Raw genomic sequence first — 26,848 nt, forward strand, 5'->3', positions numbered from 1 at the left:
AAATTAAGTTACATTAAATGTCATAATGATGCTGGTCTTTATATTTTCAGATATCTTTAATTCAAGATCTTTAAGCCTTAACAAAACACGTGTTTCGTCGATGTTACAGTCTGCTGATTTGCACGGCGATCACGCCACGGACTGGAGCTCCGAAGGGTTCTACCTAATACTGCCGGATGGGGCAGCTCTTCTAAAAGAAACTCCCTTATATTTGTGACACAAGACTAATTGGTCTACCTCTCCAGGAGCTGTACTTATAGGAACAACTTCCGGGTCGGAATTATCACTGGAATTAAGAGACTACTTGAAACTGACCACAGCCCTGAAGAAGTCGGAGGGTAATCCCTTGTAACCGCGATGAAACACGTATTTTAGCTAAGAAGGCTTAAAGATCTTGAATTAAAGACATCTGAAAATATAAAGACAATCATCATTGTGATATTTAATGTAACTTTATGTATTTACTTTTGAACGTGTGCAGAGGATTTGTATATACACCTAACTAATGAAGTGGCCATATACTTGCAAAAGAAGTAGTACATATAAAAAATATAAATAAATCACAACATAAAATTTCAATAGAATGTTTCAGGTGCTTCCAATCAGGCAGCACGTACCTCGAACAAGTATAGAATTTTTTTAGTTTTAATTCACATCATAAGAAAATCTATTTATTTTAGTACAAATAGAAGATTCTATTGGCTTTGAATTATTTTAACACACAGACAAAAATTAAACAAATAGAGATGTCTAAAACATAATAAAGCCCTGGCACTCAAGTGAACTTCCCTCAGGGCCCCTGTTTATGTGAGGTCCGGCAAAATACCATTATTCACAATAAAAAGAAGCAAGTTGGAAATTCAGGGAAAGAAGCATAGTGCCATTAGTGCAATACTCTAAGTTGCTGCATATTATGTGACAACGGCTGTCAGAATTCATTATTATTTTTCGGTCATTCTACAGATTTCAATCACAATCCCAAGCAGCTTGCAGCAAGGCATATGCGTCTCTACTATCACTTTGAGGCTTTTCTCCTGACTTATGTAAACACAGTCAGATGATGCTTGTTGGTGGTTTATTGCATGGTGTATAGGAATACCATCTCACCTTCAACTGGTGCAAGTTAGTGGCTGTCTTCCAGTCCTTATCGTCACGGAACCGGGTGCAACGAGGGAAGCGAATGGAGATCCCATCAGCAGTGTGTGCTTCTGATTTTGAGAACTCAGCTCCTGTGATCTCCCATACTGGAGCTTTCTAGAGAAAAATAAAGCAGAGGCTCCTACTAAAGTCCTATTCAGACAGGGCAAGTAATGAACAATGTTTGGATATAAAATGCTTTGAGCTTAGTTCTTCTCTAAAGGTCAATCAACATTCTACCTTAGACTTGCCAACTAATAAGAACCAAGCTACAAATAATCTGCAACAATCAATGCAGACAGAAATGTTGGTAAACTAATTGAACATCATAGCACCAGAAAAGAAGATAATATCAGTCTTCAGACGCCTCTTCAATTCAATTAAAATGTTTATTAGACACTCCTGCCATGTGCCTATTGTGCTACATCAAAAACAGTTAAGATATATCTAAGCATTTATAAAGACAACAACAAAAGCCAAGCTAATAAAGGTCCATGAAATGTCCACCGATGAGTTATCAAAGTGGCCTTAAGCTACAGTAATCTTATGACTGCGATTAAGTCATGGGGATGACTTTCTGTAAGTAACAGGTCCTCTCAGCCAAATGACATAGTTGATGTAAGTGAAAGAAAATCTATTATATACATATATATCAAGGCTTCGTATGTATATGAGTGTAAGATTATAGCAAGTTATAGCCCTCTGTTCACCTGGAGGATAACTACACATTAAAAATGTGAAACTTATTCAGGATATGCCACCAAAAGAAGACTTGTCAAATGATCAATCCATTTCCACAACTGTATACCATTTTCAATGCAAAGACGATTTAGAGGAAATGGAGGCTAAGTAGACTCCTCTTTTTTAATAAATTCTTTGTTGAATGAAGCCTTAAAACTTTTGTTTTTTAAATGTTATGTATGTCAAGCACTGCAGTCCAGTTTCTTGCGCCACGCCATTCATTGTTGTGCTAGAATTCAGTGCCTGGAATACTGGAGGGCGTACCTCGTTCATATTTTGGGATCTAATACAATTCCCTAGATTTAGTTCATAAACTTATAAATGACTGATTTATTGATGACAATTTTCTGCACACAAAACCCAGAATATATACACGTACAGGAAGAATAAACACAACCACAAAGACATCGAGTGTACTAGCTTCATTGTAAACACATTCAGTAAAAAGAGGTTGCAATGACCTCAAAGGTGCATCAAGAGGATGCCAGATGTAGCACGAGGCAGATGAGCTCCTTTAAGAAGTGACATTTGTTTCTGTAAGTGCAGCATGCAGCAGTGGTCTCTTCTAAACAAGGGACTATTTTTCTTGCATGTTAGAGTGGGAATGATAAATGCAACTTTACTGAAGAGTGAAAAACTAGGATTCTCTAAAGAAGGTTTTTTTTTTACATTTGAGACGTGATACGATCTTCTGTAATCTTTGTGCCTGGATAAACATAGTCCTGTAATCCAGCTTTAGGTCCCATATCGTTGAACGTCTATTGCATATACCATTTCATTCACAATAGAAGCCAATTCCTCTCCTCCATCTTCAACCTCATTTTCAATACTATCATTTTCACAGTGCAGGTTCAGATGCAGTGGTTCAGCAAAGGAACTGCACAGGTAACAGTTCAGCCATGGGGCATATGTTTTTAGCCACACCTGATGCACAACACTGCTTTCATGTAGGCAATTCCATTTCCCAAACCATTTGCATTACATGCCCATAGTTTGGCTTGTGAATGTACAAAGGGATTATTTAATTTCTGTCCCCTTCTCACAGGGTCTCACAGTCATTTCAAAAACAGAACGTAGGTATTGGCTCTCCAACTAACTGTAAATTTGTTTGGAGCAGCAGGAGTGGCACCACTGGAAATATCTAGTAAAGAATGTATGGTTAACTTGCAACCACAGTGGAATAACACTGCTTGGCCACAATCTGGAACATGGTGTACGGCTTACCTGAAAGCCATGTGTCATTGCAATGCAAAGGATGATCAAAGCAGGGATGCAGCTGCAACAACCTCTCTAGTAGCAAAAGACTCTATAGTTGTAGATCACTACAGTTCCAATTTATTTTAAAGCATGATGCACACACATCGTTATTCATAAGAAGATGCAAGGAATGAAATTGGTACTCTGAGTAGATAAGCCAAGGCATTAAACGCACTGACAATGTATCTTCTTTGCAACAGGTTAAGTGCACGCCCTTCACGTAATGCCTTTGATCCAGTAGGAAGAAATCACAGGTAAAGCCTTAATACTGTTACTTTATCCTATGAACCACCAAACCATTTTTAAGTCATCAAGTGGTCAAAGATCACTACAGTGAATATACAGAGGATTATAATGATATATTAGACTACTAGATTACCTTTCAACACAGAACATTCCACTGTGTCATTTACCTTAGGGTCCCGGATGATGAAATCTGGATAGTAGTTTTTGTTGATTTTCAACCAACCAGGTATTTTAGTTGGGTCCTATGAAAAAAGAAAATCGGATTGAATCACATGAAATCCAGCCTTGGAGTGGCAGTGGAGAGCCTGGGATTCTGGGGGGCAATGCAAAAAAATGCAAGGAGACACCAGTAATGTAGACAACTGTTATACAACGGTCCAAAGTAATACGTTGTCACCATGGGTAATGAACAGCTGAATGGGCTGTGCATAACCACACAAAGAACAACTCACACCAGGGTGCCACAAACCACCTACGCTGCTTGCAGTAGTACCTTAACTTTTGGGATTTTAATAACCCCTGTAACATCTCCAGGATGATCCTTCAAATCCTTAACAGAGCAGTACTTAGCCATGAGCAAATATAGAGAAATTCATAGAGACTCCTGTCTACAGAACATTATAGCGAAAGACAAACGTATTCAGAAGATGTAGACCAAGTCAATTGCATCTTTATGTTAACTGCCTTACATGTCTTTGTAAATTTGAAATCTAAACATTACAGTGATAAGGAAGCTCATTGAAGTTGATCTTTATTTCCAATGAGGTCACCTCAATAAAGTTGGCATTTGAGATTACCCGCATAACAATGTTACTCTCACCACCATTTCTCCTGTAAATATGTTAAGCTGTATTAATACAAAACTTGCGCATTTCACCTGCCACTGCATTTCCCTTACATTTCTCCTGTAAATATGTTAAGATGTATTAAAACAAAACCTTGCGCATTTCACCTGCCACTGCATTTCCTTTGGAATAATGGTGAACTTTGCTGTAACGGAGAACGTCATAACTGGGCTGTCAATGCACCTGTGGGGTGGAAGAGGCCAATTCCCCCCCCCGACTCCCCAGCAGCTCAATGGGGTTCCACACTGAGGGTGAATCTAACCCATGCTATGTAGACTGTCATAATAACATATTAGCAGCTGACAGTTTACGGTACACTCAATACAAAAAGTATAGTTTATTTTGGAACAGAAAACAGAGGACGATAAAATGAGGGTCAAAAACACAATTATCGCTTTAGGATAAGATTTGGAATAGCACCATACATTTTGTTAAAAAAATATAAAAAATTGGGTAATAATAAGAACCGACAAGCATTTACAATGCAATGGTTTTGCCTTTGTTAAAGTTAGAGCTATTGGCATTGCTCTTGACATTATTTTTATTAATGTTTTTTTTAACATAAATAAATGGCATTGTCATTTACAATGCCACTAGCTTTATCTCCCGCAAATGACACACACAGAGCCCCCCCCCCACACACACACCCACACAGAGCCCCCCACACACACAGCCACACAGAGCCCCCCACACACACAGCCACACAAAGCCACACAAAGCTTCCTACACACACAGCCACACAAAGCTTCCCACACACACAGCCACACGGAGCCCTCCACACACACCCACACAGCACAAGCAGGCAACAGGGGCACACGGAGGCACAAGCAGGCAACAGGGGCACACGGAGGCACAAGCAGGCAACAGGGGCACACAGAGGCACAAGCAGGCAACAGGGGCACACAGAGGCACAAGCAGGCAACAGGGGCACACAGAGGCACAAGCAGGCAACAGGGGCACACAGAGGCGCAACAGGGGCGCACGGAGGCACAAGCAGAGTCCATTAAAAAAACGGCTTTTATTTTGAATGTGGTACTAGGCCTTATGGGTGTGCACTAATTTCGCTTCCAGCACTGACATTCATTACCTCTTTCACCAGTTGTTACTCAGTCTATACGCCAAAATATTGTTGATTCTGTCTTATTAGCTCAAACCTGGAAATTCTCCATGCTGTCTTCCTAATTCTTTACCAATGGGTATTTACATTTTGTCTTCGCCTATTGCTTAACCACTGGAAATACAGACAACCCAATTACACAGAGACAACCACACTACACAGATGCACCCACCCCTGCACAGTACCACACAGCCCTCCCCACAGAGGCACACCACAGTGCAGACACACTAATGCAGAAACTCTATCATGCACAGACGTTCGCAAGTACAGACACAGATCCCCTTTAGACAGAAGTACATACTCCCAGTAGGCTGACGCACACACACACACACTCACCTTGAAGACAAAGATACCCAGATTTCAAAGCACACACATACCCTGCTGCACATGCATACACGCACCCCTGAAGTATACTTTCAAATGTCAATACTGGGCATTTATACACATACCCTGCTAGAAAGCCAAGGCAGGATGTAGTAGCCAAAGACAGACGTTTTCACATTCTCAAATACAGTGCGACACTGGAGTGGTCCACATCGCTCTCCAGAAGTTTTAGCTGGTTAAAAAGCCTTTATGGGGGACCGTGGCAATGCCAGCAGCTGAGATAGCCACATAATGCGAAGCACTGAGTTCAGCACCTTCTAGAGACCACCCTCTCCACACACACACACACCTTTTTTCGCTCCCACTGAAAGCCCCGTGTAAATGGCTGATTTTCACTCTGCACTTAACTCAAGTTCATTAAGCACTTTAGAACACCTAACTTTGTGTGCTGAGATGTAACGCTCATCCTTCGGAAGGTAAACGCAAAATACAAGCCCCAGAATGCAGCGCGCCGCTGAGTAAACAGGCCCGGCTGGCACGGGTGTGCAGCGGTCCAGGGCAGCAGCTATTGCTCCACACTCGCTTCCTGCCCCATGGACTTCCTGCTTCGTCTCTCTGACGACGGAGGTGCCCGTCTCTTCTGGGCGTACACGGCGAGGTCTCAGACACCTGATTTCACCTCCAGATAATTAGGGTGAAAGGAGCGGCCGTGGGGTGAGGTCTGCAGCGGGCCTGGCACAGGTGAGTCCCTTCCTCCTTATTACACACCGGGAACCAGTGCCCTCCGGTCCTCAGCCGGGGCATCGACGTGTGAGCACTTGTGAAATGGGAGTCACAGGCAAGCCAGGAAGTGTGCACAAACGAGGGCACATGCCAGCCTCCCGGCAGGTGCCCTGGTAGTAACAGCTTGCTATTAGCACACTGCCCTACAATCCTACCGGGGCTTTTTATCACCGGGCTCGGTGGTACTCTTGTGAACGACATGGGCAAGATGAGAGGCTGAGCTGAAACGGGGATAAGGGGCAGTGCTGGTCTCTGGAATTGAACAAGTAAAACCTGAATTCAGTAGCTGTATTTAATGCCGCTAACGTTAGACATCCATGCCCCCGCCCCCCTACCAACCTTCAAACTCCTCCTCTCCGGGGCCTCGCCGAAGACAGGGGCGGCGGCTGAGGGCTCCTCACGGCCCGAGCAGGAAGGCGGGTGCACCATAGAAACTGTAGGTAGGTTTGTTGGGGGGGGAGGGGGGGGGGGTATTTTGCGTCTTCCGCTCCTGTGCCAAGTAAACGTGCTCGGGACTGGAGGTAGGCGCAGGGGCTACCGATCCTCAGCTGCCCAAGCAGCAGCGCCGCCTCCGTGTCCTGCCACTGCGCTTATTGTACCTGAGGCGGCGGGGAGTCAGAGCATATCTGCAGAGAGGAGGCGGAGGGGGCGGGCCAGGATTCCGCTCGGCTTTCCCCTCTCTGCAAACTCACCGGATCCGTCAGCTGAAGGAACACAGCTCCGCTCCTGCCGTCTCTTCCCCCGGGGCTCCCTCAGCACACGGGAGCCCCGCACCATCCATCACTTCTCCTCCGGGGCTCCATGCGTCTCCGGGCGGGGGCGGGACTTCCGGCCGGCCGCGCCAGGATTGGCCGGCCGGCCGGCCAACCACTTCCGAAATGACGGCGGCTGCAATGAGGGCGGGTGCCGTCGCCTATGCCCACGCTTAGTAGAGCGACCAGGGATCAATGTTAGAATTTCCAAAATAGAGGCGCTTTACCCATTGAAATGCCTGCTCTCGTGAGATGACTCAGGACTACAGAGTGACGTCACAGCGTCTGCTCCTGTAGTTCTAATGTGTCGTTGTTCACAGGAATTTGCCGTCGATGCCGGACCAGATTCGGGGGAGTTCCCGGCTTTCGGCTGACGTCGCGTGACGTCGGCAAAAGCCAAAGAATCTCGGGAACGCCCCCGAATCTGGTCCGGCATTGACGGACAGGCCCCTCGTCCAATGGCTAGGCTCCATTTATGGAGCCAGCCAATGAATGACGAGGGCCGACCCAAAGCCACACTACAGTTCTCATCAGGTTTTCGCCTGCGCGAAAAAGATGCGCAGAGCGCATCTTTTCGCCAGGCAAAACCTAAAAAGGACTCCTAAAATACATTTTTAGCTAAATCAAAAGCAATTCTCAAGTTTATAGTTATTAATTTGACCTTTCTGGCATTCATCGAACACAGTTCAATCTCTCGCTCATTTGGGTGGAAATAACGCAGAGCTGCCATGCCATCCCAAATCTTCTACTGCTCCTTCACAGCTATACTTCATGCAGCCGACATGACTCGTTAGAGGCGCCCCATAAAAAATGGACCATTATATCACACCCATCCTAATACAATTTCACTGGCTTACGCTTGAGGTAAGTATCAACTTTAAGATGGCATGCATAGCTGGTAAAATAATCCTTAGCAGATTACCCTTTTAACTGAAGAAATAAGTGAAGCTCATGTGTTGAAAACTAAACCCAAGGAATTAAGAATCCCCAATTCCAAAAAGTCACAACATCTAAGCAAGGCTTCTCACACCCAGTCCCGAGACTTTAGAACTCCCTTCCTGGCTGTACAAGATGTAACCCAGAGCAATGTATCTTCTGACAAGATCTAAAATCCCACTCTGCCAAACTATACTTCATTGACTAGTGAGTAAAATTCAATTTTTCTGCACAATTCCTTTTTTACTTTTACATTAACAAGAATACATCTTATATGAGCCTCGATATCTCATAGGTAAAGTGCTCTGCTAACCTGTTATGTTATATATTTATTTCTATAGCGCACGGCTACTCCAAGGGAGTGTCCCGGCGCTTTATCGAGGCAGCTCAGAATAAAAAACATAACACCGATGCAGACAACAAACAAAGTAAAAAAAGAAAGAGAATCCTAAAGATTAAAAAGCCAGGTCTTCAGGCCTTTCCTGAACAGGAGCAAATTCGAGGAGGATCGTAACGCCAAAGGCAGGGTGTTCCACAACTGAGGGGCCCTCAGGCTAAAGGAGCGACCCCCAGTGCGTGCCTTCCTCACTCGTGGCACCATGGCCAGAAACAAAGACTCTGAGCGCAGTGCTCTAGTCGGACGATAGAAGGCCAACCTGCGTTGTAGATACTTTGCTCCTGTGCCAAATAGCGCCTTATGCGCCAAGGTCAAAGCCTTGAACATGACCCGCTTTCGGATGGGCAGCCAGTGAAGCGACTGCACCAATGCGGAAGCTCTCGCTCGCCTATGAAGGCCGAAGATCGCACGGGCCGCGGAATTCTGCGCAACCTGCAGCCGCTGAGCAAGATAGTCCGGGAGTCCTATATAGAGGACGTTCGCATAGTCCAATCTAGAGCCCACTAAGGCTTGCACTGTAATCTTCCTATGCTCTTCTGTGAGCAAAGGTAGGAACTTCCGGAGCATCTTGAGTATCCTATAGCAAGTACCAGTCAGACCCTGAATATGTGGAATCAGCGACAGGCTATTGTCCAACTTTACTCCCAGGTTTTTAGCCACCAGCGATGCCTGGGCAGGAGGACAACTATCCAAGGGCCACCACGCACGCCAATCAGGGTCATGGGAGCAGCCGAAGAACAGCACCTCCGATTTGCTGGGGTTGGCCTTAAGACTGTTCCGCTGAAGCCAACTAAAAACCAGCTCCAGACACCCCCGGATGTTCTCTCCATCGAAGGCCTGATCCTTCCCACACGCAAAAAGCAATTGCGTGTCATCCGCGTAGGACACGATCCGGGCCCCAAAAGACTCCACCAGTGCCGCCAAAGGTGTCATAAAGATGTTGAAGAGAGTCGGGCTCAACACAGAACCCTGTGGAACCCCGACTCCCAATGGCGGCATCTCGGCGGAGCTCGGAGAGGCCCAGACCGTTTGTCGGCGACCCTCAAGAAAGGATGTAAACCAGTTAAACACCGTCCCCCTGTAGCAAGGTCAGACCTAAATACATAGATACGGGTGCACACAAATGACCCACTGAAACAAAACAACTGGTGAGTGCCAGTACCTACCAGGAATTCAGAAGCCACAGTGCAGTCGGAACATAATTCCACTGAGACCAGGTAAGGACCCAACTGGATCACAGTTTTCAAAAGGGGCAGATGTAAAAGCGGCAAGCACCAATACCAGGGGTACCAAAACGTTAGGTGCCCATATGTTTGAAAAGGGTGTCTATGAAAAAGATTTCTCAACACCAGGAACACAGGAACGGTGACCAAGACTATAAGACCAGGTTACACCAGTAGCAACTGGTAACTAAACTTTAGGGTTGTATCCAGTCACTGGTCCCTCCCGCGCACCTTAATTGTATTGGACAGGTCACGCAGGCTGACTATAGATGAAGCAGAAAATCGTACTTACAGTACCACAACCCAATGTTCAGCCTTTGTCCTCCGTTCATATCGAGGCAATCTGAGCTGCCCAGCAGACAAGTGAGAACTGGTCAAGTTCAAGATATTTACAGGGATGACCGGCACAGGCAGCTATGACCCAGCCAGCAACACATGAAGGAGGGGGAACTTACTACAGACAACGCAAGGAAGGAGGATCCTGCTCGCACACCTTATAATGCTGGTCAAATACAGGGAGCCCTGAACATGCCTCTCCTGCAAAAAGGAGAACAACTGCAAAACCCACCAATCGGTGCAGCCAAGCATATTGAGTTCTGTTCAACACCTGTCACTCATGTCAAAGATTGACACCCAACACACACGTATCCCACAAGGGAGGAGAAGGCAAGGGAGCCCACTCATTGAGTAATGAAGAAAACGTTGACAGGCAGATCCAGTGTGCAAGCACTCCACAGAGGTGCAGTCACCCCACTGCTTGCTGGGGGTGGAGATGCCCTTTAGGTGTTGTAGAAAGCTGGCTCTGGATATAGTGCACCAAAAAAAGGTACACTGTGCAGAAAGGCAAACCCCAAAGGAATAACAGAGGCACAAATGACACCCCAAATGCTCTCTTCTGTGGTAGTGTGGGCGAGCAGTTAGGCATACCAGAGGGTAGTGCTTAGCATCACACATACAAAGGCAGTAAATGTGAGACACACAAAAAAAAATCTGACAAAAATTTATAAAAATAAAAAGCACTTTTAGAAAAATTTAGATACCAAGGTCATTGGAATCGGGTAAGTAGTTTTCGAGCTATGAATTTTTACAGCTCCCGAAAATAGACAGTGTTTTTTCTGGATTGGCAATGTTATCCTATGGAGAAAAAACATGCATTGTGTTTGGGCATTTGACAACCACTTACAGGACTGTTCATCAGCACTTGAGGTGAGTATGGGACAAGGCCCAAGGCCCCATCAACAGGTCACCTCTGGGGCATCCAGGTGCAGAGGTGCGTCATGGTGTCAGGTGTCCCACTCACTTCAAAGAGAGAATGGTCCGGTTACAAAGAGGCTGCGAGCTGGGACTTGGGGGTCAGTATGGGGGAAATCACAGGGGGTCTCGACCCTTGATATCCTCTGGCAACACAGGGATACCCTTGATCAACTTATGCTCGGTGCGGTATATTTTGGGATCAGATTCCAGTGCAGGAGTCTCTTGGAATAGAGGGGGCCTGCATAAGAAGGCTTGAGGCAGTGACTGGAAGTCCAGCCTGGGTAAACAAGAGCATGGGATTAGCTCTTGTAGATATGGGGACCCCGTTGACACTCTCACCTATCTTGGACTCTGGCTCTGGAGTGCGGGTGCATAGGTGCTTTGAGGACTCGGGTGGCGGCGGTCACAGACTCGCATCTTGGTTTTTGTTTTAGCAGGAGGGATAAACAGGGCAGCTGGGACACTCACAATGTGGGTCTCACTCTCCCTGAAGTCCCTCGATGTGCAGGTCTGTATCCCTCGGCGTTGGTGTCCTGTCTGGGAACAACAAGCCTTGGTTGCTGCAAGGGGTCTGGAACACGGGTATTGATCCTGTGCGAATCCGGTATGTTCTAGTGTGCTCTCACTCATGGAGAGACAGATCAGACATTCAGGATCACAGAGCTGCTGCATCGGGCTGGCCGTAGATTGGCAACTTGATGGACCGCACCTTGCATCTTTGGTGCCAGCGGATGCAGGGAAGTAGCTTCTCTACTCCAAGGGAGTTCCTTCAGGCAACTGGCGAAGCACTGGCAGCCCTCCGGTTTTCTTTAAGACTGCACAGCAGCAGGAAGAGTCTGCTTCTTCTGCGATTGTTGGGGGCAGCAGTCAGGCAGGGAGGGTTGGTGACAAGTCAGTCGTTGCTCCTTGGCTTTCGTGGCAGGACCCTCTATGTTCACTCCTTCTCTTGAACCATCAAAATCTGTAGTCTCAGTATCAGGGGTCCCCTAAATACTCCATTTAGGAGAGTGAGGGGTAGTAGCCAATGGGCTACTTAACCCAGGGGTCACCAAATCCCCAAGACAACCACTTGCTGAGGGGAATGAGCATCACCCTGTCTCAGAATTCCTAATTCCACCACACCGCAGCGACCTGGCGGTTAACGCCACGACACTGAAATTTCAGGTGTCTTTACTTGCTGGGAGTTGATGATGCGAGTGACCAATCTATTTTGGGTTGGCCACCACATTTACAGGTACCACATTAGTGGTGCTCACAGTGGTTTATTAACCAGAACACCACTAGTTGTGTAGATTTGTTCTTTTAGGTCCCGATGAATTGCCGCTAGATCACCTTGACACATAGGCAAGAAACATGTCGGCCAAATGAAGTTGAGCGCAAGATCCTGACACATTATTTCAGGAGTGCGCGACTTTAACTTTTTTGTCAGGCTAGAAGCCATATTCATTAAAAAAAAAATCTGTTTCGACTTCTATCTGTTTGAACACTTACACGGTCCATTGATCCTCACTTAGTACATCTACACCTTTAGGTCCCTCACACCCACGACACCAAACGGCAAGGAATAAAAGGTCTCCGCCAAAGAGCCCCTCATAGGGAGCCCATCAGGTATTTCAGCACCAACCTGACTAGGAGCACGTCCTATGATGAAGCATGACACCCAGCTGGCTGGGTGTGTGAAGGCCCTAATTCCGTAAGGAGGGATCCCCCCTCTTTCACTCCACTACTAAGGGATAATATTCCCTTTTTGGCTGACTTTGCCTCCCTGGCCCTATTAGGAACTGCATGCTCTTCTGTTTCGTCTTTGATTGGGCATGTATGCTGGACCTCAACAAAGCCCTTAGTCCCCCCTTCTTGGTTTAATTCCAGCCTGGCAGTGCAACACGGTTCCTGCATAGCTAGTTTTCCCGCTGTGCCAAAGGATTCTGGAGAAAGGGGGTCGACTCCTGTGAGAGAAGCAAGTTTTGCATTTCAAAAGGCGGTAGGCTCTCTGAAGCCTCGGAATGCTAATTTACCAGCCTTTCTTGGGGAGAAGGTGATAACACCTCTCCTCAGAGCAGGCCTTGTTCCTGACCTCCTGAGAGTGAAGGCTCTCACCCCTGGGGGTCAGAAACCCATCTGTGGCAGCATGCTGGACTGAACCAGTCAGCTAGCACACTGGCTGAAAGGTTTCAGGGGGTACCTCTAAGGTACCCTATGGGTACATGTATTAATAAATCCATGACTGGAATCAGTGTGGGTTTATTAACCCCTTCCATGCTCATGACGAGCTCAGCTCGTCATGGCATACACCTCTCAGGTGCTAATGACGAGCTGAGCTCGTCATGCCACACCCGTTTTCATTGCTGTCCAGCACAGCAGGGGAAACTCTTAAGCAGCGATGTGGCTAATGTGAAGTGTTTGATACCAAACACCATATGTTTCAGTGAAGCCATTATGTAGCAGAGGGAACTATTGTTTACCTGTGCCCAGTACATACCGTCAGATGGCATCCCTGCTCACTTGCAGCATCTGGAAATAGAACTAGACATGTCAGGAGCATATCTTCTCATGCAGATATGTCCTCACGTAAAATATAATGCACCCTGCCTTAGAGCTTATGGCCTGCTGTAGGGGTGACTAACGTATATTAGATTCAGTGACTTTGGCATGACACACTGGTGGGTGACATGTGTTTTCATTCTTGGTTTGCACAATGCCACACTGTCTGCAATGGCAGTCTATGTGGAATTTGTATGTGGGTGGTATAAGATAAGCTACAGCCCTTAGGGACCCTCTTTAGTACCCCTGCCCTATGTACCTGGAGTACCTTTTACTAGGGATTTACAGGGGTGATAAAATTCTTAGCCAATTGTAGCACAAATAGCCTTTGCCTTGTTTTAGGGAAGGAGCACTGGCACGGAGGTCTGGATAGCAGGCCTCAGTGCACTGCCAGAGTCGAAAATCAGAATCCAGTAGCTAAAAAAGGGGCAAAAAGTGTATGGTAACTGCAAAAAAAGCCCAGTTTTCTACAGGCGTACCTCCTGTCACATGAGCTCTGGCTGGTTTAAGAAGCTCTTGATGAATGGGGTGTAACTCCAAATGCAAGACAGAAGAACACAGCATTACAAAGTCACGCAAAATACATCTCCTCCAGCACCCAGTTCTGTAATCTGAATGCATTCTCTATACAAAACACTAAAGTAAACAAACCTATAAATCAAGGGTATATCTTCTGGGGAAAACAGCGACTACTACCTGTAAACAGAAACCACCCTGAAGTATGACCGATGACCTACCTATTAACGCTAGACTAATCACTCATACAACATTTGCATATAAAATAGGTTTTCACAACAATATTTACTACAATATATTTGTCTAACAAAACAGATATGTGAAGGGGGACCATAGTGAATCTCTTGCACTTATTTATGCATTATCAAGTAGATATACACAATGAAATGGAATGCACCACTGCTTTTCGTTTTAATAAAAAAATAGCTTTAACAGCAGTCACTTTTCAACATGAGTAGTGTTAGAGGACCATTCCCCAGAAAGCCCCTTGCTTTTGACACCACAAGTATAGCTCTGCAACCAAAGGGGAAAAGAAATCTAAAATAACATACTGATTTTTACAATGTAATATGGTGAAGGCGTTGAAGTTAAATCATCTGATGCTGGTTTAGTAGAATACAGATGAGTGGTGCATTTCCACAGTAACCACTACGTAATGTCTACGATGAGCATCACTTTTATCTTTCCCCGATGGCCTGACTTGTCACTTTGCCACTGCATGCAAAGAAAGGCATCCTCCCCCTTGATGTGTTCTTCTCCCATGGGTTGGGTTTGCAAGGTGGAGCGAGAGAGCACATACAACCCGATTCACTTGAGCTGTTGACCTACAGACCCATATATAAAAAAAATAGATGTCTGCCGAGTTGTGTCTCAATCTGCACATAACATTGACTATCAGGGAGTTTGCCAGCTCACATTCTTCAGTGCAGCATAGAACTGAACGAAACCAACAAACAGCCTGTAACGTTCCAGACTAACTTGTCCAGGAAATTACATTATAACCGGGCTCAGTTTAAGATTTTAGTTTCCACCCTGTTACTAAAGTAACTGTCTATTTCGACACCTTAATTGTTGCAATGAGCACTGAAACTACATCTGTTTGAAGCCCAACAAAGGGAGGTGGGCAGAGTATTTCACTCAACCTCTGAATGACAAACTGCATTTCCCCGGTACACTATAAGCAGGAAAGGTAAAACCTCAACCTTCATTCAGTAGCCAGCTCTCCCGCAATCCCCCAGCCCTGCAAGAGGGTTTCAGGCAGGGTCAAGTGTAGTCAGCAGACATATCAATGTCGACATCTCACCTTACTGATCTTTATCACGTCCAGCTCTTTCTGAAGTCGGGCCAAGCAGGCGTCGTCATATCCCCCAGAACACTTTGTGACAGTACACCACTTCTGGGAATCTGGGTCATAGCAGCCCATAAGGAAAACCGACATCATGCCACCTGCAGCAAGGAGAAGAGGCATTCACATCTGTTATGGAGCAAGCTTGGAGGGGGTTATCTTCGAGGGACTTGCACTGCACACAGAATGCACAAGAAATCAGTGATAAGACATGACATCGCAACAAGTTAGTGCATGCTGACTTTGGTGTGTGGGAACAGAATTTAATGAAAAATACAACTACTTAGGTGATAACAGCCCCGGTAATTCTTTAGGATGAAAACTCGGGTTAGAGAACACACATCAATCTAAGTCGAGCATTGGCTTATACCCACCTGGTGGTTTTGGTATGGCAGAGAAGGTTTATTGCTGCCTAGCCATCCGAGTCAATTTATGCCTTGGGTTTCAAGTAACAGATTAGTAATCACATAAGGCATGTGCACCCACCTTTACTGCCTTGCCCGTAAAATGCTCCTAGGACTGAAAGATCAGCGGTGTCTGCCATGGCACCCTCATTCAGATAATCCTTCTTCACCTTCAACCAATGACGCTTCCCTGGTTCATAGGGACCCTATAAACAAGGGGTGAGAAATGACAAAGAAAGAAAAGTGTCCTAATGTTGCAAATATATTCATCCTATCTAATTATGCTGGCTGGAATTATCCATTGGTTGATACCGAAAAGCCTAAGCACACATACCTACACCTTTCTTCCTATATCATTAGCCCCAAAAGGGACCTCTCTTATTAGCAGGGCCTCCTTCACTTTCATCTCTACTACTGGTATCTTGGTAATATTCTCAGTGTAGGAAGCTGGCTCTCTATACAGTGCACTAAAACGAAGTACACTGTGTAGAGAGTCCAGGCAACCCTTATTGGTTTACAATGTTTTCTTCAAAAATCACAAGTGCTCTATTTTGTGACACTGTGGTTGAGCAACTTAGGGAAACCAAAGGGGAGTGCTGAGCATTTGTTGTAGACACACAGTCAAAAATTGCGACAAAATACTTTTTGAGGTGCTCTGGGTGCTTGTTTACAATTCCGTTATGTGAATGAGGTTTACTTCTTCATGTATGTTATACACTATCATGGTAGCATAGTGTTCAACATATAGAGTACACATGACTTGCAATCATTCTTACATACCCTGTGTACCGAAAAGTGTGGAACAACATACACTGCACAGAACCATTTGCTAAATACATACAGGACTGTTCTTCAGGACTTAAGGTAAGTAGGGGATGTTTGAAGCTGGTTCTCTATATAGTGCACCAAAACGAGATACACTGTGCAGACAGTCCAGGCAACCCATATTAGTTTACAGAGGCACATGTAATAATCCAAAATGCTCTTTTTTCTGGTAGTGTGGGCAAGTGGCTTAGGCGTATTAGAGGATAGTGTTAAGCATTTATTGCACACATTAAACCAGTAAATGAGTCACACACTCATTATAGAAATCCGACACCAATTTACAAAAACAACACAGATTTTAAATGAATTTAGACACCAAGATCATCGTATTGGGTAAGTACTTTTAGAGTTAACAGTTTTTAAGTCACAATAAAATACACTTACTGTGGACTTCAAGCAGTAATGTTATCCTGTGGGAAATAAATAACTACTGCATACGGTCACTTAGCAACGATTTACAGGACTGTTCTCCTGGACTTAAAGGGAGTATGGGGCACATTCCAAGGCAGCACCAACATGTCACCTCAGACTATACTGGGGCATCCAGGTGAAGAGGTGCGTCTCGGCATCAAGTGCCCCGTGCACTTCGATGGGAAATAGTCCTGTGGAAACGAGGCTGCAAGCAGGGCTGGTGGTGGGGCAGTCTGGCAGAACTCAAAGGGCGGGCTCTGGTGTTGAGGGTCTTGGGCACGCAGGGACACTTTGAGGGGGATGGGGGGCTTGTGTGCAGTGGGGCTTTATCTAGCGGGGTCACCCTGCTGAAGACTCTTGCCGTTCTCAATCCCTGACGAAAGAGGCTGCAGGCGGCAACTGGGGGACCAGTCTGGCCAAAAGCAAGTCTCAGGACCCCGTTGTCACTGACATCTCCGTGTGCACGGGTGCTTTGAGGCGTCGGGTCGCGGCAGTCAGAGACTCACTCTGTGTCTTGGTGACCCGGTGAAGAGGGGAAACGGGAAGCAGGGCCACTCTCAGTTCCTTGATGTCCCTCTGCGGTAGGTCTATTTTTGTGCTATAGGAGTCCGTATTGGACCACCAACAAGCCTTAGTTGCAGCAACTGCTCCGGTACTTAGGAGTATTGGTCCTGGGGGCCGTGGCATCTTAAAACTTAGCAAGGAGATGGCTCAGACCTCCTGAAGCATGTAGATCTTCTCCGGTTGTGCTGCTCCTTTCGTGGGCCCGACAGCCAGCAACACGGAGGACCGGGCAGATAATTTTCAGTCCCTGCAGGTGCAGGGAAGCACCTCCTCTGCTCCAAAGAGATTTTTCCCGGTTGTTGAGGTGCTGGGTAGCCCTTCAAGGGGTTTGGGAATGCTGTCCTGCTCTTTGCGCAGTTATTCCAGCGATGGTCGAAGTGCGAGCACTCTGGCAGGGTTTTGTGCCAATGTTTTCAGTGCAGGTCTTCAGTTTTCTCTCTAGTCGGTCATTCTTCCTTCTTACTCAGTTTACAGTAGTCCAATCTGATTTACTGGTGTCAGGGGGCAAACTAAATACTCAATTCAGGGGTGTTAAGGGGAGTGAGGGGCTACTTACCCCTGGTGTCACTATATCCCTTAGATGCCTCCTTCCTGTGGGGAGTGGACATCACCCTGTCCTAGAGTTTCTAATTCCACCGCACTCAAGTTGGTGGAATCCTTTTCTTCATGTTTACTTCAGGCTATCCACCATAGAGGTGCGTCCACCCTGGAAGCGCAATACAACAACTATCTAATTTTCCGCCTGTCCTGGTGCCAAATTGGCATCAGAGCAGGGCGTGGCATACTCCAGGTCTGTGGGAAACAATGCTCGCATATTCAAACGCGGCAGAAGCTTTGCTGCTGGAGGAGCTGAAAACACCTCCTGCCAGAGCAGGGATTGTTTCTGACCTTTGAGAGCGGGGCTCTCACCTCCTAGGCGGTCAGAAACTAGTCTGTGGTGGCAAGCTGGACAAGACCAGTCAGCAGAACACTAGAGGATAAGTAGGGTTCATGGGGTTCTTGTAAGGAACCCTCTTGGTGCATGTATTAATAAATACATTACCGAATCAAGTGTGGGTTTTATTAATACGAGGTGCTTGATACCAAATGCCATGTGTGTCACTGAAGCCATTATGTAGATGGGTTAATCGTTTTGACCAGTGCCCATTACATACCTGGTCACTTGCAATATCTAGTAATAGAAGGAGTAGTTTCTTACCTGTAACTCCAGTTCTGTAGTAGGGGTATCTCGGTTATAGTCAAAATCTAGTGAATAATCCCGCCCATGTGTGGGAACCTTGGAGCAATCAAAAATAATCTCTTAAACTGTCTTCTTTGCAGCCCTGCATAGACACTTAAGAGAAAATCAAAGACAAATAATGCAGCTTTACAAGGCTACACTGGCCAGTACTTCAACTTCAAGTGAAAAGGATAGAAAAATAAAATCACATTTTACACATATTGCAAAGTTTCACCCATAGAGAAACTTCCCTTCACCAAAATCCTTGAAATGATAGAAAGGGTTGGACAGACAAGCCCCCATAGGCTGCCGTTATGTGTCTGGAAAAGGGATACCGTGCCTTTAAGGAACTCTTCAGAGACCCTCGGTATCCCAGGATGTACAGCCAAAGTCCTTTTACTTTCAGTTCGTTTTGAAGGTGTATAAAGCAAGGCCTGTAGCATACAGTACATCATCATTTTCTCCACCGGGGAGGAGGGCGGGCGCTTATGACTATAACAGAGATACCCCTACTACAGAACTGGAGTTACAGGTAAGAAACTACTCCTTCTGTAGTAGGGGATCTCTATGTATAGTCATAATCTAGTGAATAGAATGGCAAGCCCATCCCAACAAACCAATCCGGCGGTTTGGGTGAAACTTGGCAATATGTGTAAAATTTGATTTTATTTGGCTATCCTTTTCACTTTAAGTTGAAGTACTGGCCAGTGTAGCCTTGTAATTATAGGCTACATTATTTGTCTTTGAGTTTCTCTTAAGTGTCTATGCAGGACTGCAAAGAAGACCGCTTAAGAGATTATTTTTGATTGCTCCGGGGTCCCCGCTCATGGGCGGGACTATTCACTAGATTATGACTATACACAGAGATCCCCTACTACAGAACTAGACATCACAGGGGCAGATTGGCTCATGCAGATATGTCCTCACATAAACTATAATGCTGTCTGCAAAAGGCCTGCTGTAGGGGTTATTTACATATATTAAATGCAGTGACACTGGCATGGCACACAGGATGGCTTTCCTGTTCACTTGCAACATCTAGCAATAGAAAAAGACATCACCGGGGCGCGTGCAGATATATCCCCACATAAAATATAATGCACCCTGCCTGAGGGTTCAAAGGCCTGCAGCACTGTATTATATTAAATGCAGTGTCTTTGGCATGGCACATAGGCGTATGCCAGGTTATGTTTTCACTCATGGTTTGCAACAGGTCACACAACTTGCAATGGAAGTCTGTGTGGAATTTGTGTGTGGGTCCATTTGGGTGGCATAAGATATGCTGCAGTCCTTAGGGACCCTCTTTAGTACCAATGCCCTAGGTATTAGAGGTACCTCTTACTAGGGACTTGCAAGGGTACTAAAATCCTTTGTCAATCGTGTTACTATTAGACACCACCATGCTTTGAGGAAAGAACACTGGCACTGAGGTCTGGTTAGCAGGCCTCAGTGCACTGTCCGAGTTAAAACACAGCATTTAGTAGATAAAAAGGGGGCAAAAAGTGAAGTTATTGCAACAAAAACCCAGTTTCCTAAAGGGGCCAGAGTCCAAGACAGTACCAACAGGTCCCCTCGGTTGGCTCTGCGGCATGCGAGTATAGCTGTGCTTTTTGGTGTCGGGCAGGTCGTTAAAGTGAATAGAAAACGGCTCCTGCAAAAAAGCTGCAAGCAAAGACTGGGGTTGCAGTCAGTTCGAACCCAAAGGGGTGCTGGCCTCTTTAGGTTCTCTGGAGTCAGGATGCTCCATCGTTTGCTTTGGACTGTGGGACTCATGTGCAGTGGTCTTTGGTCCAGAGGTTCGCAGGGATCAGAGGCACTCTGTTTCAGTCAGCCTGCAGGCAGGCAGGCACTGGGGGACCAGTCTGGCAGAACTCAAGGGGAAGCTCAGGTGATGGGGTATATGGGTGCTAGAGACACCATTGGTTCACTGGGACTCGGGCTGTGGGGCTCGGGTGCAGAAGTGCTTTGACGTGTTGGGTCACGGCGGTCAGAGACACTTGCTTCAGGTGACGATCTGGAGGTGGGGACCTAAAAGGACAGATGGGCAACTTTGTATGATTGCTTCTGCGGTGCCGACATCCCTTGTCGGATGATCGGTCTCTGTGGGGTCGGTGTCCGGATTAGAATCATGTGTGGACATATCTGCACAAGCAGAAATGCCCCCGTGATGTCAAAGTTGATCCTTAGACGGCACAAGCGGACAAGGAAGCCATTTTGCGTACATGTGCTGGACATTGCTAAATACGAGTTTCCCAGATACATGATGGCTTCAATGAAACTAGAGATGTTTGGTATCAAACATCTCGTATTAATGAACCTACATTGATTCCAGTGATGGATTTCTTAATAAATGAGCCCAGAGGGCACCTTAGTGGTGCACCCAAAAATCTTCCGACTACTAGAGCTCTGGCTGACTGGTGTAGACCAGCCAGCCACCACAGAGAGGTTTCTGACCACCTGCATGTGTGAGCCTGTGCTCTCGAAGGGCAGAAAAAAGGACTACTCTGGGCATAAAGGTAAGTACAAGGGTGGCTACAAGGCAACACCAAACTTGCACACTCAGTGCCATGGGGGGGGTCACTGGTGCAGAGTCAGGCGCCCAATGAAATTCAATAGAGGACATCGAGGTTGAAGAAAGGCTTCAGTCTAAGACCAGGAGTCTGGACGAAGAAAACCCACAGCTTCCGAGGCATGTAGAAATGCTAGGGGACGTAGGACACCATCGGCCAGGATACCCAAGCCCCAGGAGCTTTGGGGGCAGGGTGTCATCAGGCGTCGGGAAACAGCTTACAGGGCTGGTTACGTTCAGGGGGTGTCATCGAGTTGAGGCTGGCAGGGTCAGCCCACGGGAGACTCGTGCTAAGTAGCGCTGGGAAACCTTCAGGGTCAGCCCACAGGAGACTCGTGCTCAGTAGCCCTGGGAAACCTTTACAGGACCGGCAGGCCACTTGGACTTGGACCGTGGGCATTGAGTGCAGAGGTGGATCCAGAGGTGAGTTTGCGGTTCTTCAGGGGACACAGTTCTTTTACTTCTGGACAGGTACATTGACCACAGGAGATTTAGGGTCTTTATCAGAGGCTGGCAGTCCTCCCAGGGCTTTAGAGGTCACTGGGCCTGCAGGAAGAGTCGTTTTTTTGTAGCAGAGGCGAAAGGAAGCAGACAGGCCAGCAGGGCTAGCACAGAGTCAGTCACTGGTCCTCATTCTATCGTGCTGGTGCGGCTCTTCAGTGTCATGGCTCCTTAGGTCTTCAAAGATCGGATTTCAGGGCCCGGGGGAGCCACCTAAATACTAGAAGTAGGGGAGTTACAGGGGAGTAACAAGTAGGGACCAATGGGTTCTTTACCTGGGGTATCTACACCCACTATTATGCCACTCTCCTGTGGAAGAGGGCATAGCCCTAATCAGTTGCGTCTCCTACCTTCCACCTGCAGTGGGGTGGGTGGTAGAGGGGAATCGGTAAAAAAAAAGAAAAGGGGGGAAAAATCACTTACCTCCTGGCCGCCACCTCTCCCGCGTCCTCTTACTTCTTGGGAGAAACAGGAAGCGCCAGGGTTCCCATGACCCCTGCAGCCAATCACAACACTGCAATCCAGTGTTGTGATTGGTCTGAGCGCCGTGACACGGCGCTCAGCCAGGGGCTTGTGAAGTCATCATGTTCTCCACACAGGCTGTATTGTAGCCAGCATGGAGAACACTGAAAGTGTACATGACTGTTTTGGCTGGCCCAAGAGCGCCGGCCAAACAGTCACTCCACACTTAGAAGGGTTGCACCCTCCTTTACTGCTCTGCAGCTACACCACCTCATGCAAGCTGCCTCAGCAGGAGGAAAAAATAAAATAACAACATTAGTTATTATCATTTTATTTTTCCTTTCTTTTGTTGCATCAAGGCAGTGGGGCGACACTCCTCCGCCTTAGAGGAGCAGCAGCCACTGGGGACGAGGGAAAACATCTGCGCCCGGGATGTGCTGTTTTTCTGGCCTCACAGAGCAGGGGCTCTCGACTCAGGGGTCCATAAACATATCTGGTAGTGACAGGCTGCCCACAGCTAGTCAGAGACAACACCAGGGTTGGTAGCTTTTCAGGGGGCACCTCCAAGGTGCACTCTGGGTATATGTTCAAATAAATCCCACATTGGCATCAGTGCAGGTTTATTGACAGGAGTTGTTTGGTACCCAACACTCCTAGGTTTAGTAAAGCCGTCATGGTGCTAGGGAACTCAAGTTGTCGAGTTTCCAGACCATGTACTCTCTATGACTTCACTGGCACTTACAATATTAAGATCAGGCTTAAATGTTGAAGAGGCATATCTACTCATGCAGATATACACACACCTGAGATATTGAGCACCCTGTCTTGTAAGACCTGCTAGAAGGGTGACTTACCTATACATTAGGTAGTGCTGGTTGGCATGGAACACACACAGGCAGTGTGCTATATCAACATAGTCATTTGTCACTGCACCAAGGCATGCAAGCAGCAATGGCATGTGCTTGGTCAGAGGTCCCTAGGGGACCTTCTCCATGTCCCAGGCCCTAGGCACTAAGGGTACCATTTACTATGGACTTACAGAGGACTGAAGTTGCCAATCGTGTGGTACAGTTTTAGGGAAGAAGCACTGGCAAAGGGAACCCGGTTGGCAGGGACCCTGTGCACTACAATCAAAACCACGTTATTTTCCAGGCATAAATTGGGGGGCTAACCATGTTAAAAGAGTCACAATGCCCGTCACCCTCAAACGAAAGAGGATGAAATTAAACTTCTCCTGGAGTGTCTTAGTCTTCAAAGTGGAAGTACCTGGAAAGGCCATCTGCATTGGCACAGGCAGTCCCATGTCGGTGTACCACTGTAAAGTCCATTCTCTGTAGACATACGGACCACCTTAACAGTTTGGGGTTTTCACCTTTTATTTGTTGTAGCCATCTGAGATGCCTGTGGTCTGTCTGAACTAGGAAGTGAGAGCCAAACGGGTATGGCCTCAACTTCTTCAAGGCCCAGACCACAGCAAAGACATCCATCTCTATGGCACTCCAATGCTGCTCTCTTGGGTGTGGTCTCCTGCTTATGAAAGCAACAGGTTGGTTAGGTCCATCATTTGTTTGGGCTAGGACTGCACCTATCCCAAGCTCAGAGGCATCTTTCTGCACAATGGACTGCTTGGAGTAATCTGGAGCTATCAGGACTGGGGCAGAGCACATTGCATCCTTCCTAGTGTCAAAAGCTTTTTGATAGCTCACTGTCCAATTCACTTTCTTGGACATCTTCTTTGAGGTGAGTTCAGCAATGGGGGTCACCATGGACCCATAATCCTTCATGAACATCCCATAATACCCAGTCAAGCCAAGGAATGGCCTGACTTGGGTGTGGGTTTTTGGAGCATCTCGTGGGTTGGAGTGGCTACATTTGGCCCCAGCCTATCAGGTGGCCCAAGTATACAACCTTTCCCTGCTCTATCTGGCACTTGTTTGCCTCGATAGTGAGGTCTCCACTTTTCAGAGCCTCAAGGACCTTCCCAAGGTGGATCAGGTGATCCTGCCAGTGGAGATATTGACAGCCATATCATCCAGATAAGCGGCACTAAAGGCTTCCAACCCAGCAAGGACTTTGTTCACCAACCTCTGGAAGGTGGCAGGGACATTCTTTACTCTAAAGGACATCACAGTAAACTGGAAGAGCCTACTTGGGGTAGAAAAAGCTATTTTTTCTAGTGTTCCAGGGGTCAGACCAGATGAAAGATCAAAGTTACTCAGATATTTGGCTGCCCCCATCCTGTCAATCAAATCATCTGCTCTAGGAAATGGATGTGCATCAGTTTTTGTCACAGCATTGAGACCCCTATAGCCCACACAAAACCTCATTTCTTTCTTCCCACCATTGGTGTGTGGTTTGGGGACTAAAACAACTGGGCTGGCCCGGGGCTCTCTGAGGGACACCCAATCCCAGCATCTTGCTAACTTCTCCTTGGATGCTCTCTCTGACACAATCAGACTGCCTGTAAGGAATATGCTACTTACCAGTATGCATCTGTTCTTGGCATAGAGGGCTGCAGAGTGGTACATTTATGAATAGATCGCCATCTGGTGTTGGGCTCGGATGATTGCACTTTGTTTTTCTTCTGGAGAAGTCTTTGTCGTCATAGATGACTCCTCCTCTCGGTGTTAGTGCGCATGGGCATCGGCTCCATCCTTAGATTGTTTTGCCATAGTAGGGTTAGATGGAGTAGTGTAGTATAGTACATAAAGATATGCCCATGTAAGTGTATCTAAATAAGATAATGTTGGGACAGACACAGGTTTCCGGGGAGGCAGGGAGGGCATGTACCACTCTGCAGCCCTCTATGCCAAGAACAGATGCATACTGGTAAGTAGCATATTCCGTTCGAGGCATATGGGCTGCAGATGGTACATTTATGAATAGATTGTAAAGCAGTTACCTCCCTAGCGGTGGTCACCAGTGTCTGTCGCAACTGTTTGAAATAGAGTTTTTAATACAGCTTGGCCCACTCTGGCTTGTTGTGCAGCCTGTACATCAACACAGTAGTGCTTTGTGAATGTATGTGGTGTAGACCAAGTTGCTGCTCTACATATGTCATCTAGGGGAATGTTCCCTAAGAATGCCATAGATGCTCCTAGTTTTCGTGTAGAATGAGCTCTAGGAGGAACAGTTAATGTTCTCTTTGCTTTAATGTAACATATTTGTATACATCTTACAATCCATCTAGCGATGCCTGCTTTAGAGATAGGATTGCCCTTATGTGTTGGGGAAAATGCTACAAATAGTTGTTTAGTTTTCCTGAAGTTTTGTGTTCTTTCTATGTAGTACAAAATGGTTCTTTTGACATCTAGTGTATGTAGAGCTCTTTCTGCCATGTCTGTGGCTTTGGAAAGAAGACTGGTAATTCCACTGGCTGATTGATGTGGAATGCTGAAATTACTTTAGGCAAGAACTTTGGGTTTGTTCTAAGAACCACTTTATTCTGGTGTAACTGTAGGAATGGTTCTTGTATTGTCAATGCCTGTAATTCACTTACTCTCCTGAGTGAGGTAATGGCTATAAGGAAAGCCACCTTCCATGTAAGGAATTGTATTTCGCACCTATGCATAGGTTCGAAGGGTGGCCCCATTAGTCTGGTGAGTACTACGTTGAGGTTCCAGACTGGGGAAGGTGGTAATCTTGGTGGAATGACTCTTTTAAGGCCTTCCATGAATGCTTTTATCGCTGGTACTCTGAACAGTGATATGTGTTGCCTGTTTTGTAGGTACGCTGCTATAGCTGCTAGATGTACTCTGATAGATGTGTACGCTAGATTACATTGCTGTAAGTGTAATAAGTAGCAAATAATCTCCCTTGTTGATACGTCCAGAGGGTTGATATTGTTATTAGTACAGTGTATAGCAAACCTCTTCCACTTAGCTGCATAGCATGCTCTGGTGGTTGGACGTCTCGCTTGTTTAATTATCTCCATGCAATTTGGGGGTAGATCTAAGTACCCAAATTCTAGGATTAAGTTCAATTGAGTTGGGTCTGGGTGCATTATTTCTCCATGGTTCTGTGTAAGGTGCATGGGTAGAATTCGTAGCTTTTGATGTGGCACTTGTGAGAGTTGCAGGAGCGTGGTGAACCACGGCTGTCTTGCCCACGTGGGTGCTACTAGTATCATGGTCATTGAATGTTGTTGCAGCTTCCTGACCACTAATGGGATTAGTGGGAGAGGGGGAAAAGCGTATGCAAATTTGTTGGACCAATTTATCCATAACGCATTGCCCTGCGACAGGTGATGTGGATACCTGGACGCGAAGCTTTGGCATTTTGCGTTCTGATGAGTGGCAAAGAGGTCTATCTCTGGTTGTCCCCATCTTTGGAAGAATGGCTGCAGTATTTGGTGGTGCAGTTCCCATTCGTGTATTTGTTCCGACTGTCTGCTTAAGATGTCTGCTATCTGGTTTTGGACTCCTGGTAGGTGTTCGGCTAACAGATAGATGTTTTGAGGAATGGCCCATCTCCAAATTT

The 26,848-nt window shown here is 46.4% G+C and overlaps 1 protein-coding gene across 2 annotated transcripts in view; it reads right to left on the reverse strand.

Moving 5' to 3' along the window:
* LIG3 (DNA ligase 3) overlaps positions 1–26,848 on the reverse strand; it is a 222,520-nt gene that overhangs the window by 48,618 nt on the left and 147,054 nt on the right. For both annotated transcript variants that reach the window (XM_078679597.1, XM_078679596.1), the window contains exons 14-17: positions 15,901–16,024; positions 15,373–15,515; positions 3,549–3,623; positions 1,108–1,254 (exon numbers count right to left, since the gene is read on the reverse strand). In XM_078679597.1, the coding sequence (XP_078535723.1) occupies positions 1,108–1,254; positions 3,549–3,623; positions 15,373–15,515; positions 15,901–16,024 (489 nt within the window). The remainder of the gene's footprint in view (positions 1–1,107; positions 1,255–3,548; positions 3,624–15,372; positions 15,516–15,900; positions 16,025–26,848) is intronic.

The sequence above is a fragment of the Lissotriton helveticus genome, chromosome 3_1 (genome assembly GCF_964261635.1).
Source record: "Lissotriton helveticus chromosome 3_1, aLisHel1.1, whole genome shotgun sequence".
NCBI lineage: Eukaryota > Metazoa > Chordata > Amphibia > Caudata > Salamandridae > Lissotriton > Lissotriton helveticus.